Source organism: Fusarium vanettenii (assembly GCF_000151355.1).
Source record: "Fusarium vanettenii 77-13-4 chromosome 3 genomic scaffold NECHAsca_2_chr3_3_0, whole genome shotgun sequence".
NCBI classification, from domain to species: Eukaryota; Fungi; Ascomycota; class Sordariomycetes; order Hypocreales; family Nectriaceae; genus Fusarium; species Fusarium vanettenii.
The window spans coordinates 2,500,725-2,516,842 of record NW_003315880.1 but is presented as its reverse complement, the minus strand read 5'-3'; the positions used below and the strand labels follow the sequence as shown (position 1 = coordinate 2,516,842).

At 54.2% G+C, this 16,118-nt stretch overlaps 3 protein-coding genes across 3 annotated transcripts; 2 read left to right on the top strand and 1 right to left on the bottom strand.

Annotated features, from left to right (window-relative positions):
- Positions 1-1,038: 1,038 nt before the first annotated feature.
- Positions 1,039-2,005, top strand: NECHADRAFT_99721 (uncharacterized protein; the record flags this gene model as incomplete). The annotated part of the gene is made up of 1 exon (XM_003053173.1): positions 1,039-2,005. The coding sequence occupies one exon, from the start codon at positions 1,039-1,041 to the stop codon at positions 1,762-1,764; it is 726 nt and encodes a 241-aa protein (XP_003053219.1). The 3' UTR covers positions 1,765-2,005.
- A 5,885-nt stretch (positions 2,006-7,890) lies between these two features.
- Positions 7,891-9,210, top strand: NECHADRAFT_92074 (uncharacterized protein; the record flags this gene model as incomplete). The annotated part of the gene is made up of 8 exons (XM_003053172.1): positions 7,891-7,919; positions 7,981-8,012; positions 8,108-8,134; positions 8,331-8,410; positions 8,513-8,535; positions 8,615-8,643; positions 8,704-8,961; positions 9,038-9,210. 8 exons carry the CDS (start codon positions 7,891-7,893, stop codon positions 9,208-9,210), a joined length of 651 nt encoding a protein of 216 aa, XP_003053218.1.
- Positions 9,211-10,758: 1,548 nt separating this feature from the next.
- NECHADRAFT_35841 (uncharacterized protein) lies at positions 10,759-11,829 on the bottom strand (the record flags this gene model as incomplete). The annotated part of the gene is made up of 1 exon (XM_003052679.1): positions 10,759-11,829. One exon carries the CDS (start codon positions 11,827-11,829, stop codon positions 10,759-10,761), a length of 1,071 nt encoding a protein of 356 aa, XP_003052725.1.
- Positions 11,830-16,118: the final 4,289 nt, after the last annotated feature.

The window sequence follows — 16,118 nt, the reverse complement described above, 5'->3', positions numbered from 1 at the left end:
ATCCCTGCAGAGGATCGTCTCTGGAAATCCTGCAGCCTTGCAAGGGTCGAGCACGTTTCAGATGATGCTTGTTTGTGAGTCTACGTGTGAGATGTATGCCGCCAAGCAGAGTCCAAGCCGAGATGCTGCTCTTGGTGTTTATATTCAAGAACCTGCATAGTCAGCACCTAAACAAGCATCTCATTGACTTTATCCCCGTCTGACGATCAAACACCCGTTCATTATCCAATCTACGGATATCATAAACAGAAACCCTTCCCAGCCACCCCTTGACCAGGGGCTTGGCGCGCCATGGTCAGTAGCCTGGGGGGCAGTGCACTTCCTCCCCCCCGGTCAATCCCATCCCATCCCCTATCTCTCCTCCACCCCCGGTTAGCGGGCTGGCGGCGGAATCATATGCCCCGACAAGAAAAGGCCTCGTTAAAGAGATTCAAAGGTGGCAGTGCTAAACTTGGTGTGTCTTACCTTGCATCTTCTCTCTCTCTTATCCCGCCCTCGTTTATTTTTCGCTCATAATCTTACGGTCCTTCTCCTCTTTTTTCTTTTTCAACCCTTTGTTTTTCTTTTCTCTTGCTCCGTGACGCACAAGTGATACCCCAAAGGAAAAGAAAAGATCGGATCGCCGGGACGCACACAGCGGGGATTCCAGTGTGTGTTTGCTCAGCCTCAAAATCCTGTTGTTATTGCCGAGTACGACCAGGAGGGAACAAGTTTAGGCCGAGAAGAGAGAGACAACGGGGTTATTTTGGAAGGACAAGGGAAAAAAAAAAAGAGAAAACAGTTTTCTTCTATACGAGACATTAGCCTGTTCAGGCTTCTTTTCCCAAAACCACGAGAGGAACGACCGAAAAACTTGGAGAAGGATGGATGGGCGATAACCTGACGATATCGATACAAATCAGATGATCAGAGGCCGAATTCCAGAAACATCCTTTTCACCTCCATCACGCCAGCGAAAGAATTAGCAGCGTCTCAAACACCACTTCCTCACGTCGATTCCTAACGTCTTGTCATCTTCAAAACCCTCAATCTCACACCATGGACCCCTCGGATCCTCGGCACGGCAGTCACCCATCTCAGTCGATACCAGATGCCGCATATCCCGACGACTCCCCATACCGACCTGGCGATAGCAACCAGAACACCCCGACTCTGAATCCGCCTCAAATCATCATCCCTCAACCTCAAGGCCCGTCAACATCCTCCTCGTCTCTCCCTCAACAGGCCTACTCACCACCCCACGCCGGCTCACCCTTCTACTCCAACCCATCATCACCAAACTCTGTCCCTTCACCATGGCAGCAACAACAATCAACAACACCGACGTCTCTCCACCCCCACGACATCCCCTCAAGTCCGCCGCCGCCGTACGACCCAACCCAACCGCCAGCAATCTACTCCCCCCTCGAACCGGTCCGCTCCCATCACCTAAATCCCACGCCGCCGGGCTCCTCGCACTACGGGTCGGCGCCAACTCCCTGGCCCGCAGCCCCCGCGCCAGCCGCGTACCAGCAACAACAGCAGCAGGCGCCGCTGTCTCCGAACCCTTACAGTAGCACTCCCGGGTCCAGCGTGAACGGCGGCGTCGGCGGCGCTTATAAGCTAGGTCCCGTCGCGGCGGCGAGAGCCCGGCGCCGGCGCAAGCTGCAGATGTGCGCCGTGGCGCTCTGCTTGATGGTTCTGTTCATGCTTGCCCTAATCATTGGCATACTGCTGGGAGTTGTCAAGGTGCAGTGGAAGAAGAACCGGGAAGACGATGACTGAGGTCTAAAGGAAGACACCTACCCAACATGTTCATTTCTTTTGTCAACATTTTCTCCTTATGGCTTTTTATTCAGATGAAATTCAGAACTAGGCAGCGGCGTGGCGTTACGGAAGGAGGAAGCTTTTCTTTGTTTATTCCCTCCTTGGCTGGGTTGACTTGGTTTTAAGCGTATAGATGCATTTTGGCTGTACAGCCTGACAACAGTACTACTATTTACTTGAATAACGATACTCTTGAATCACCTGGAACGGGATGCTGTGGCGTGATGGATGTATTGATGAGGTGATGCTCTTGACTGCATCTGTCGAGACGGGCTAGCAAGAGGGCGGCATTGGGGGCTCATTGTGATGTGATATTGAGGAATAAAATCCAATCCAGCCTTACGATCCCCACCAACAGCCGCAATTCGATAGCGCAGACTTCATCCCACGCACTCCAACAATGGCGTCTTGTAATGTCCGAGTGGACCACTCACACTCACGAGTCTACCCTCTCCATCAACATCCATACCCGACAAACTTCCCCTCAAGCAAAGACGCCTCCCAAGCCTCTTCTCTGTATTGCCCATTCTCGGCCGACAAACACCCCCTCTCTCCACGCTTGGCTTGCAAGCCCTTGAGCGGTGTGGCAACATGATTACCCAAGATGTCGGGAAGGGTCAATGTCCAAGGGGCGGGATATCGTCAACATAGCCTTTTACGGTGCCTCGCTTGTTGGATTACTTGGCCCGAGAGCGGGACGTGGAGAGCTGGATCATGGCACATGATGCAGAATGAGACACACACACACACACGGGGTACTGTACTGTGGTGAGTAGTGTGGGTGAAGGACTGGCTGGGAACAAATCCGTCGAATAAGCCCTAGATCGGCGAGTGTGAGCGGGAACGAGATCTGAGGCGAGGAATTCAACCCGATTGACCCATCTCAGCTTGCCTCGACATTGGATAGTCAGCATCAAAGTTCCGGTAGTTGGAAAGCCCGGGGGAAGAAACAACTGTAACTCGGGGTTCCCATGACCACGGCAAGGAGTTGAGCCGCCCTGCAGACCAGCCCTATCCCTCCCCCCTTCTCCAAGCCATAAACTCGGTTAGATCTGTGCACAAGGCTGAGGTGAACACCCTCCCCAACCGGGCAGTGAGATGCCGTTGAGTCTCGACTGTGTCCTTCGCGGGCGTTAGGGGTAATTCACGGCATCCGGGGTCTCAGCCGCAAAAGTAAAATTGAGCGCGAGCCGAAACGCGAGATGCCACAAGCAACCCGTATTCGGTACATGATGACCAACAAAAACCTCCAAGTCAGAAATGACTTGTTCTGTCGAGTCTGGGCAAGTCTGAATAGCCAGCCGGAACAACCACAATAGACTGGGCGCAAACAAGCAAACATCCATCCATTGACCTTGCCGAGGTTGGCCGAGGCTGGGTGTTTTTGTTCTCCCACCGCCTCCAAGCCTCTCTGCAATATCAAGCAAAAAAAGAAACCATGGAAAAATCTCTTCGCTCAGCGCGGGAAGGACAAATCAGTAGTTCATCCAATATTCCCACAGCGACAAGGAAGATGCCAGTCGCAACCTCGCGTCTCAGGCTCTTTGACTCTACGTCGCGCCCTGAACGAGTTGACGCGTCGCTGCGTCTGAGGTTGTCAAAGTCTGAGCGCTCCCTTTGCAAAAACAGGGCTGAGAAAGCCGTAATAGCGAAATCAACGTCATGGCTAGCTCCTAGAGAGGGTGTGAAAAGGCCTCCGGATCCGATTTTCTGGGTATCCAATCGGGAGGCGCGCCCTGCACGAGCCCCCCAAGCGAAGGTCTAGAGGTTTGAGGGGCGTTGATGCTATTTCTGGTCGTTGTTGATGAGATTCCAGTCCTGGCTCCTTTAGCTGGAACCAACCCTCTAGACAAGAGATTGACGAGGACAAACTCGCAATTGAGCCTCGCAGCCATGGCATTGAAGCTCCGATGCACTGCAGTAGGCAGGGGGAGTAACGTCCAACACAGCTCCACGTCTACCAAAGTCGGCAATTGGAGAAAGAATGGAAGCTCCAACAGAATCGAATCTAGGCGCATTGACGCCGGCTCATCAACTACTGTAACCTCTGCGTCTTGGTACCATCCAAGGTCCAGTCAAGCTTGCAGCTCTCTCGCAGGCACAGCTCATCATGGATGCACCAGCTACTTTAGCCGGTGCAGGTACGAAGTGTAGCCCCCCTCAAGGATCTTCCTAGTTTTCGACTGCCGAGACGAGATGCTGTACGTTTATGCCACCAAGGGCTGTACGTCAGCTGCAACGGGGAGGGGAGCTCGTTTCGCATCTCCGGAGAAGCAGATAAATCATTATGCATCCCTTCACCGATCAGAGGGCGGCGCAAGATGATGAAAATTTTTGCCAACGCGCACGAACCAGAGATTGCGTCTTGGGATGAAAAAGCACCTGCCAGCATGAATACCCAGCGTTGCTTCATGTGCTCTCTTCTCTCACACGCTCTACTTTCTTTTCTTTTGCAGAGCTCCTCCATAATCTCTTCCATCTCATTCTGAGAGATTCTCGTGCAGTTGGTCATACAGTAGCGCGGGATCGGGCACAAGTAAGGCAAAAAGTTGACGCCGTCATGATGGAGATGAGACATCAAGAAAAATGACATGAGAGAGATCAGATTCAGATACAATCACCCATGACGTTCAATCTGGGTCCGTGAAATATTCCGAGCCAGATAGACTACCTACGGGAAGGCACCTACCGAGGGGCACCTCCCTCCAGTCGGGCAGTTTTTACGTGAGCAGCCTCGAAGCAAAGACCAACCGATGGTAATGAGCGGAAGGACCATTGCAGATGGGATGGCAGAATAAACTCGGTCGTCCCGAGCTCAGCACGTGGCAGCTCCTGCCTTGAATCATCCATCTCTCTTCTCCATCCATCCGTCAGGCCTCAATTCAGCGTCCAGCGTCAATGCCAAAGAAGCAAGTATGTCATCATCAGCCAGAAACAGCTTCATCATCACCGCCAACTTCAATGATGCTGATTGCACCTACCTGCAGCAGCAGCAGCAGCAACGGCCATGGCGGTGACCAGTCCAACCCAACGAATGGGTCAGCCCGGGTCCAGCGGAGGCAAACCAGCCTCTCCCGCATTCCTTGGGTGTGTGTGAGTTATTCCTCGGGACCTTGGGGATGCAACCTATCCTGACGTACGTCTGCTCAGCTTCTTGGTCAAGAGGCCAGTCTAGAGGCGGCTCATGATCGATCGAAAAAGCCGCCGCCTCCGTCCCAGTCCCAAGGTTCAGGTCCCCTCCCAGCAGTGGGGATAGGGACTCGCGAATTTGGAGTAGAATCATGAGCCCCCAGCTGCTACTCACGAATCACTTGTCACGCTCCTCCCGCGGCAGCAACCCTCCGAGCCCCGTCCCCTGCCCTCCCCGAAGCTCCGAGTAGCCTCCCCGGAGCCTTACCGACTCCTCCCACGCCTCTCCAACGCCCCAATCCAGACCACAGGAAGGCCCTGTCAGCGTTTCCGCCCAGTCTCGGTTCTCCAGTCCCCACCAGGTGGCCCTCTTCTGCTGCCCCGCTGTCGTCCGCTGTAGCTCCAGGGCTGTCGCCCGTCATCCGCTGTGTCGTTGCCCGCTGCCCCTAGCTCCCCCCTAGCCCAGCCTCCAGGGCCAATGGTGTGCCATGTTCAACCATGGTACTGGGAGCCCTCCCAAGCTACGGATACTGGGGACAGGAGCTCCAGGCCGGTGAAAGAGGCACGCGAGAGGACAGCAAATCGCGGCGTCACTTTTGCATGGAATGGTTCTATTCGACAGGAAATGGGTCGTTCTAGGCATTGCTGTGCTGCTGCATGTCTTCACTTCGGAAGCACACGCCTCTGGATATTCAAGGGCGCGATACATCGACTGCAAGAAGGGCGTTGGCATTGGCATTGGCGTTGCCGGATTGAGCACACCCACTGACATCAACGCTGACGTCCAAGACAGACATCCATCCAGGAACGTTGCACAGCGGCGGGAGGGGGGCACTGGAGCTCGCGCCGCTCGCTGGGCCCTCTGCCTGCTGGGTCTCCGGTCTCATCAGGTACCCTTGCACGAGTACTGGCCCAGAACTTGGGTCTCCATCCGCGTATCCATGCTAGCACAGCCTGGCTCGCATCTTACTTGAATGCCTTGGGACACCCTGGCACCGAGTTCGTCGTTCTGTTCTCTTGATCATGTGTCGTGGCCAGTCGGCGATGCTAAAGGGATGCTAAATGCATCTTTCAGGGACCAAAAGCTCGTGAGAGTCAACTTGACCCGGCGTGGCAGAGCCAAGCGGCCAGCCAACCATATCCGGTAGCCAGCTTGTCCCGAGAAGCCCCTCCGTATCCTGGTGCAGGATCCTCTTTTTTTGCCCTTTGCTATGACCGTGCTTTTTTGCTCTCTTGTCTCTCCTGTCCGTGTTACTGATTGCCAATTCCTGACAAGGAGGGATTCTGGCTGGTGACTGGTTGCTGACTCTGGTCTTGGGAATCTTCCCTTGCGGCGCTGAAGTGACCCCCCGGCTGTTTCGCCTCTAGTAGCCCCATCCAGCATCCTCTTCTCCGTCTATCTGGACTCGGCCTCGGATCCTCCTCAGTTTTCTTTTTCGATGTCATCCACTCACTCTCATCTGCCGGTGTCGTGAATCACAAGCTCCCTTCACCCCCTGCCGCCCCCATACATATGTTGGGTAGTGCATATCCCTCCATTGCCTCTTGTTCCTTTTCCCTACTTTCGGGTTCTGTTCTCTCACGCCCATCCCATCTATAAGAGACACCCCGGCTGGTTTTGCTTTTCCTCTTGCTCCCGGTTTTTTCACAACTGGTGCTTCAAACTTTCTCATTTCTCATCTTGCAGGTCTCAGCCGCATTGCGTCCATCGCCCGTTGTTGTTATAAGTGGCTCTATCCGTCTTGTCTCGGTTGCGGATGTTGCAAATGATATAACTCTGGCCGGCATAAGATCTACGTCTTCCCCCCGAGGCAACCCAACAGCAACCAGCATCTCTTCCCCCTTGGTTGTCAATCATCCATTCAGTACACCTCTACGGCATTCATATCGGACGACACCTGCCATCGGTCGTCTTCAACTCGTCTCAGCCTCAGCCCAGTGCAGTCCAGCCCGATCCAGCCCGGCCCCGGACTCTTTTTTTAAAGTCGTGCTTTGGATTCACGCCAGTTCTAGAACGCCGAAACCAGACTTGACAAGCATTTCACGCCAACCCTTTTAGCACTACGATTTTTGGGATCCGCTAAAACAAAACCACCATCTTTTCCCCATCCTTGGTCCCCTCACCATCACATCACATCACTCGCAAACTCACGGCCGCCCAAGCCCATCCCAGGAGGAGAAGAGGAGGCGTCTACGCAATTATTTGCTTACCCTAGGTGGCTTCATCATCTTCTGCCTTGCTCCCCGCTTCCCCAAGAAATCTCGAGCTAGCCGCCACGGGCGCATCCCAAATTCCCGGTCCTGGGACCAGACGACAAACTCAATTTCAGGCATCCCATCCCAAATCCCGGCGGCGGCCTTGTTTGGTCTTAGTTGCCCAGTCTTCTCTTGTCTCCCCTCTTCTGCCGGACTCTTTTTTCCCTCGTCCGTCCCCTCCCCGCGGCGGTTGATTTCTCACCCTTCCTTCAAGTTCAACAACCCGACCCTTCACTCACTCCCTTGGTTGCGTTGTCGCCCTTTGGCGTCGCAAGCCTCTCACCGTCTGTCCGTGTCGTGCGTCTCGTCCTTCTGTGACGCGCAACTCATCGACCCTTGGGTATCACGCCGTGAAACTCGCCCTCGAGTCTCGATTCCTGTCCGGTGTCTCATTCCTCAACGCTCACAGCAGCTCCCTCGCTCGGCTGTCCCTCGCTTGTCATCAACCGATCGACCGACGTTCGGGCTACTAGTGCCTTACTTTTTTCCCTTGTCTGGCATCCGCATCCTCGCTCACGCTCACACCCACGTATACCAACCGGGATCCGAATTTTCAAACCAGGAGGAAAACGGGACGTTGTCCAGGCCACATCGACATTGACTGCGCCGCTATTCATCATCATCTTTTAACCGACACTTTTGCGGTCGCCTCTTTAGGCACACGCTCGCTCATCACACATCTCAGTTACCTTCACCATCATGCCGCGACACTATCATTACCAGCCCAGGTAGAGGCTCCCTGGTCTCCGCTCATGGCACAAGCTCATCGCTGACACTTTTTTCTCTCAGCCGCGAACTCCATGTGGTAGTACTGGGAGCAGGTTCGTCAATGCCCAACATTGCTTTTGCTGCTGTTTCGCCTCTTTTCCCTCAACTTGTGCGCTTGTTGGCTGACTCGTTGGTTCCCCTTTGGCAGGAGGCGTGGGCAAGAGTTGTTTAACTGGTGAGTTGTCCCCTTGCCCCCATGTCCCATGTTCCATGTCCTACATGCTGCTGCGCTGTGCTGTGCTCGCTGCGATGCGCTGTGTGTGCGTCCCACCGTTGCACGTTCCGTTGCATCCACAACTCATCCTACCACGCAATCCATCCGACCGTTCGTTCGTCTTCTATTGCGGCGGCACCAGCTCATGCGAGAACAGCCCAGTTCGTGCACAACGAGTGGATCGAGAGCTATGATCCCACCATCGAAGACTCATATCGCACACAGCTTCAGGTTGATGTAAGTGCAGTCAGTCCCAGTCGCCGGAAGTCAATCCGCTAGCATGCGGTGCGCGCTCCGGTGCTGCCACTTGACCCCCCTTGACTGACTCGTTCGTGCCAGGGGCGCCAAGTTGTTCTCGAAATGTGAGTTGGGCCTTGGTTCTCCCGCCCTTTGCAGGGACAATCCACATGTGGAAGTGGTTGGCACTGACTCGATGTCTAGCCTCGATACAGCGGGGACCGAGCAGTTCGGTAGGTCCTTCATGGCCCAGCAACTCCCACACCATGACCCTCGTACTGATGATGGTCCAGTCGCCATGAGGGATCTCTACATGAAGACCGGACAAGGCTTTCTCCTCGTTTTCAGCATCACCTCTGCATCGTCGCTAAGCGAATTGGCTGGCTTGCGTGAGGAGATAATCCGGATCAAGGATGATGAGAATGTCCCAATCGTGATTGTGGGAAACAAGGCCGATCTGGAGGAGAATCGTGCTGTGCCCCGAGCCAAAGGTTTCTCCATCTCGCAACGATGGGGCGCGCCCTACTACGAGGCTAGCGCGAGGACGAGAAGTGAGTTTGCCCGTCCGTCCGCGGCCATTACCATCATGGCCACGCTATGGCCGCATCTGGACTAACAGACGTGCAGCCAACGTCGACGAAGTCTTTATCGATCTTTGCAGGCAGATGCTCCGCAAGGACGACGAGCAGAGCGCCAGCATGGAGGCAGACGAAGGCTACAAGTACGACCACGGTCGAAGTTCGCACAAGCGTCACCGTCGCAAGCGAAGAAAGGACTCGCCTCGCTGCGCTATATTGTGAACGAACCTCCTCCAACCAGTTGATGACCACGGGATGGCATCAAGACGACACTACTCTGCTTCTTGCTTCAACTTTTTTTTTTTAGGACCATGGCTTTTTGCCTTCTTTTTTGCACCTTCTAACGGATTACTCTACTTTATGGGACACGGCCAGCAAAAACAACAACTCACAACAGCCAAGACGAACGAACGAACGAATGATTGATTGATTGATTATTGAAAGGGACTTTGAAGGGCCTCGCGGTCCAATGCGAAACAACGAGGCTCGATGGAGCGCGCAACTGGTCAAGGCGCGGAATGACCCAATATGCATTCTGGGGCGAGACCGAGGCGTATAGACGGCATGCATAACGCATCTCAGGCATTCTTCATCAAGCCATGAGCTACTTTTACCTGTCCTCTCGGGGAGGGCAGCACTTCTCGAGCTCATCTTTTGTATATGCACACAACGGCGCCGGCGGTGTTTGGATAACTCTCGACCTTGGGATATAAGGTCTGAATGTGGAATTTCTTTTTTTTTCTTTTTTACTTCTTGAAACGACGGGAGCATCTTTGCTGTTGAGCCCTAAAGGAAAGGGCCTTTTCGCGATCAAGGGGCGAGGAGAATGGATCACGACTCGACACATTTAGACGGGCGCTAGAATGAGCGAGCATGATAATATGATGTTGACGACGATGCCTTGACGATGCTTTGCGATTCTTTTCTTCTGATCAGGCCACTTTTCTTGATGATGATGTCTGCCAAGATGTGCTATTAGATGCCACACGGCGTCTCTTGTGACTACTATCACCACACGCCAAGAGAGCTTAAATGCCCGAGCTTGGTGTTGAATACGCAAGTTGGGGATGGGATAATGGCCTTGTCGCTTGGTTGTATGGAGACTTTCTTGCTAGTCTCTGCCTTTTTCCATTTCGTGGCATTGTTTCTCTGAGTTTATCTCTTACTGTGTTATTTACCATGGTGATATAGCTGTCGATGCAAGCTGCTCAACACAAACAACAACCACATTTTTAGCAACCAAGGGATGCAAATTTGGCTAGTTGCTTAAATTAGGAAATGGCAGGACTGTATGAAAGAGACCCCCTTGGCTTTTGTTTACTCTTACATTGTTGCGGTTTTCTCATCCTGTGGTTGAAGGAAGATGGATGGTGTGGAGGTGTCTAGAGTGGGATCACCTTGGATAGTTGACTTATCCCGCCATGTCCAATATCTACGCATAATAACACCACTAAGACATCTAAACAACATAGCAAAAAGTTTCACTCAATATTTTGCCTTGAACTCTTTTATTTCGGTAGTCAAAGACTCTACCGACTCATCTTCATGCCCTCGTCGAGTCATATTCACAGCTCCTCCCTCACCCTATAGCCACCCAAGTCTCGTTTTGTCCATCCTTCAGTTACGACAACTTCTCTCTATACACCCCGTTTTCCTCTTGACTTTGTCGCATATGCCAACTCAACGCCATCGAACTGGCATGCTAACCAACGCTGACCCAATTGTGTGCTCGCTTGTGTGTAACAACATGTTCTCAACCAAACCTCAACCTCACTTGCGTCGGAAGATGCCCCAAATATCACTCAGTACTCCGAGCCACCCCTTGACCCTTTCAGCCGCATTGAGAAGCAGCACAAAGCGCTTGACAAAGGCGTCGGCGTTGGAATAGTCTTCAGCGTAGCACTCCCACACAGCTCGCCCCTTGCCATTGCCTTCGGCCTCTCCGACAACCATGAGCTCGTCCTCGTCTTCAACGACCTTGACGTCGACGGTGCGAAGCTTGGGCCCGACACATAGAGCCCGACCCTTGACGGCCTCGTCTGCGACGAGTCGGGTAGCAGCGTCGATGACATCCTCAATCTCTGCGCCACCGGCGGTGCCCGAGAGGAACATGGCTTCAACCTCGGGCTTGAGCATGTTGGACTTGGAGGTGTAGTAGGGGGCAATCATGTTGACGCGGATGCCCTGTCTCCAGGAAGTAGCTCGTAGGGTACGGAACAGGCCGAGGATCGCATGCTTGCTCATGGTGTAGTAGCACTGACCCGGGAAGGGGCACAGAGACGCAAGGGAGCCGATGAGGAGGAGGCATCGGTCACGGCCTTCGGACACCTCGTTCTTGGGAAGCCAGTAGAAGGCGAGGTGAGTTGTGTAGGTGGCACCCACAATGTTGACATCAAAGGTAGCCATGTTGGGCTTGGGGATTCGGCCATCCTTAAGGACCGGAGCCTCAAACTTCATCGAGTGGCCAGGGAGGATGATGCCGGCATTGGGGACGACGACGTCGATGCCACCATGGGGACTCACACGGACGGCCGTCTCAAAGAGGCTGACCTGGGACTCCCAGTCGGTGACATCGCAGTGCTGAAAGGCAAAGGTCGAGTCGGGGTATGAGGTCCTCAGAGCGGCGACGAGGTCCTCACCGGCAGCATCAGCGACATCGCCAATGACGACGTGGGCGCCGTGCGAAGCCCATTCACGGACCATGTGAGCTCCGAGGCCATTGGCGCCGCCCGTGATGAGGATGGTCTTGCCCTTGAGACTGGTCGGGTCGTAGGGCTTGCTCACGTCGATAGGCGGCGACTGACGGATGAGGGCGGTGATGTCTCTATTTTCGGTAGCCATTTTGACTTGACGATTGAGTTGTTGACTAGGCTGAGTTGGTGTTGACTGAATCAAGTGCCGTGCCGTGCCGTGCCGTGCCGTGTCTCGGAGGTTATCAATCTGTATACAGACAGACAGATAGACAGACATGCATCAATGAAACGCTTTGCTGGCTGCAACTCAACGTGTCAGTTGTCAATGCCAAAGGAATCCGTTTCACCAAAAATACTCTTCCCCAACCAATCCAATCCAATTGTGGAGTCTCTTGAGCCCTTCAGCTGGCCTCTCCAGGGTCCAGCCAGCCAGGTCCAATCCATCCAGGCCATATCTGGTCTCTTACCTGGTCTAGTCTTCGTAGTGACCCGATAAATTAACTTGAGCGGGTCGCATCTGCCGGTTGAGCTCGTGTTTCGTATCCACTCTCTGGGCTGAGAGCGAGCGAGCAAGAGGGCGCTTTGACGATCAAGTCAAGGTAATTGGGTTGAGTGCCGAGAGCCAAGATGCGCAGATGCAGATGCAGATGCAGATGGCCGAGGTTGCAAAGTCGAGGTTGCTTGCGAGTAAAAATATTTTTGTGGCGAGGCTGATTATGCACACTTGCATGCGACTTGCTTGCTGGCTTGCTTGGCTGTTTGTTTGCTTGTTGATAGTGAATCATTGCCGGTTCCTCAATGATTCATATCGTTTCAACTGATCTCATCTGATCTGATTAGTGAGTGTCATTCACTGTAACCAGTGACAGCTTCAACTCGGGGCTACTAAGATGAAGCCACAACCACAACACAAACTTACAATGTCATACATCTCGCTCGAGATTAGGGTTATGCCACTTGGCATAAAAGCACCGAACCTTCTTCAAATGTATCTCTCCTCAACACAATTTCATTAAAAATTCCCTCCAGGGTCCCTCCATCTCACTATCGTAGCCGGTTAGCCTCTAAAGATGATGGAGAGGCTGCAATAGCACCTAGACAATATGTAAGCTTCCCTCTATGGTGCACAATGCGCAACTCACTGACAACTGCTATCAGCTCCCTCAGCCTGGAAATTCAGTCGCGTAGTCATATCGCTCGGCTTTGACTTCTCCATGCCCAGTGTGTAGTTACAACTGTTGACTCATACTCTCGGTACTTGCGGTCCCTAGACATGGCTTGGTCATGTATCCGTACTGCCGACTGAGATGCCATCCATGTGACCCTTGGTTGACGCAAGTGAGCCATCTCAACAACCAGGGCAGACGGCATCGGGTGCAGCTAGGATCCCAGGCGAGATGCATCGTGCCTAACCGAGCCTTTATGCCGTGTCAGCAAAGCAGCCTCGGTCAGGCGACCGGCGATCTTGCACAATACACTTTGCTTTGAGATAACTGCAGTGATCCAGACTCAACATCTCGGCCGGGCGAAGGAGATCTTCGTCGACATGCCCAGATACGGATGACACGCTTGGAAGGGTGTCGCTGTCATGTCAGCACGTAGTCTGGTAGACTGGCTCAGGGACCTATGGATACATCCCCGCCGTCTTGAATCCATCATGCAGATAGCTTACCCAGCCAAAGTCAATGGCTCTCAACAACCCTTGCTTCACTTGCCGAAGAAATCCCCTACGTGGTCGGCTGATGGATTGGTGGCTGCTAACAAAAAGAAACTTGTCTTCATGTGAGCAGCAACCAGTCTCTCTTTGACGCCGGGGACGGCCCGACCACGACAACCCTCGACGGTCCGGGACCGAAGACTGACCCCTTGCTCACCTAGAGACCTTTCTTTTGCGCCGCCCAGAGCCACCAACTTGATGGCATGTGGGGAATCTCGCTGAGAGCCATCGCAGGTCTGGTCTTTGTTTACAAGCCCTGTCCTGGCCCCCATGTCATGGGTCGCCTTGTCGGGTAACGGGCATTTGAACAATCCGATGCTAGCGCGACCCTTCTTGTCAATGCCCTTCCATCGCCCCAAGGCCCAAGTGCCGCTGCCCAACACTCAAGGGCGCCCGTGTATTCAAGCCAAAGTAAACCAGCTTGAGATGAGAGTCTCGATCTGACGCGGTTCGGGACGGGAACAACGTGGTTTCTTAGTACAGCGGTATCGTCTGTGGCGATTCGGACCTAGGTATCTTGTGTGCACATAGTAGAGAATGCCGTGCACCAAATCTTCCGAGACAACTGGAGCAGGGTCCGTCCCCGCGTACGGTACGTGCGGTAGAGGAAAGAGACGGTATTGTCTCAGCCCTCAGAGGCCGTCTCAGCCTTCAAGGGCCGGGCGGGCGTTGCTAGTTCATCCCCTCAACGGCCGGCAGACGGCGGCGTCGAGTCGAGGTCGGATGAGGGATGGGGACGGGGAACGGGGCATGGCAACGAGATTAGATACGTCACATGAGGGCAAGAGAATGGGGGAAGGCGCTGATCACTTTGTCTAGAATCGCCGTCCAAGTCCCAGTCCCAGGGAGCGTGGCAGCGTGGCTGATGTGGCCCAGGGTGGAGGATTCCAGCACGCCTTTTCATCCTGCCACATCCAACCCCAGTAGGTCAGACCCAGCGGAATTCGGGGTTGAGGTTGGCATCGGTTGAAGAAGCAGGATCAAAAGCGGCCTTGGAGGGGGAGGCTCTGATGTGATGGCTCCCATCGATGAGGAGGTGCGCAGACGCTGGCCTGGTATTGGGCCATCTTGATCTGCCCAGCACCAGTGCTTACTCCCCGACACTGAAGCTTTGGCCATGTCCCCCGACCCCAGAAGCCTCCAACTTTGGGAAAACAAGACGGCACCAACGATGCCGGGGAAGTGACGGGCCCTCGAGGCACAGGTTCCGGCGGCCAACAGGCTGGGTTACCGGGGCCCGTTTTCACGGACGGTGGGCCATATCCCCTGAAGCTCGTGCGTGCACTCATTCTCTGTGACCTCACTCGTGGGCCGCGGCGTCGGGCCCACCACGTTGGCGTCAAGTGCCACGCCAGGGGATCCTTGAAGGATTAAAGAGATGGGCAGGGGGACTCGACTCCCGAGGCTGAAGGGCCATGAGGTCAGTGGTCAATCGCCACCGTCAATGAGCCATGATAAGCCGCCTGGAATTGGTCGGGCCCGTGCAGTCGAGCTACGCTCGCTGGGCCGAAGACCAAGAGCAAACTGACGGCCTCGCTCTACCGTTTTGTCTTGGTGTTCCATCACCTTGGAGCTGGACCGACTAAGCTCAAGCTAGCCCTCTCCCAAGTCCCAACGTCCTGGTGGCTGTGGAACCCGGCCCTGTGCCTAGCGAGAATCGCGCCTCTGGCCCCAATCCGCAATCTTGGATTCACGTGGTGCCGTTAGACCACATGCTGCCACATGTTGTGCTTTGCATCCCGCAATCAAGGAGGGCAGCAATCAACGAATCCCTCCCAAACCGATCCCACGTCCGCCGCCGATGGTGCCTAGCTGAGATGTGACCAAGCCTCGACAATGCAACGACCGCATCGACAAGCGCAGTTGGGGCTGCTTGTGGAGAGATCGGCAGAGGCCAAGAGACCGTTGGCGTTGCTGATCTGTGCTTAGTGACGTGAACCGGCTGCTTCGTTAGCTGTTGTTGCGCCCTCCATCCCCTCAGCCTTGGTGAGAAACCATCGCAACTCCTTCTCCTTACAAAGCAATTCCAATCAGCCGAACAACACGTCTCATGGTGGACAATACCACCACCAGACTCACAAGCTCGCAAGGGCTCGTCACACACGTCCCTGCGTGAGCCAATCAGAAGGCTGCCGCAGGGAAGCGGAACGTTCTGCCGGCCAAACCTTTTCAAAGTGTTTGGGGTCTCGCGAGTCCAATCGGGATCGAGCATTGACGACCCAAACGGGGTTTGGAGGACGAGACGAGCAGGGTAGCAGTCCGGCAGCACGGAACGCCAAACTTCAAAACTCAGGGTCTGTTTGCTGAACCATCGACAGATCGGCGCGAACAAGCACATCCATCCCTCTCTCTCAAGGCAAGCCGAGAACACAAGCCGGGTTGCGTAGTAGGCAAACATGTCTCCTGCACTCGGCTGTGCCGGAGGGTAGCCTCATCCATCTCCCCAAGCTGGCCTGAGACGTTGGAGGTGAAGGAGAGAGAGACGCGAGATAATACTGGCTGCTCTTTCATCAATATCCTGCATTCTTCGTGAACATGGATGAAAGATCCCTGCATCTCGGCTCTATTAGCAAAGAAAACAAGTCGCTTTGAGTTCCTTCTGACATGCCCTGTTGGATACAAGGGAGGCTGTTTCAACTTCAGTCCTGGCCAAGTGGCTCCGTTTTTAGAAAAGCGAGTATCCCGGCAGGGCTGAGGTGTCAACGTCCCTGAGCTACCAC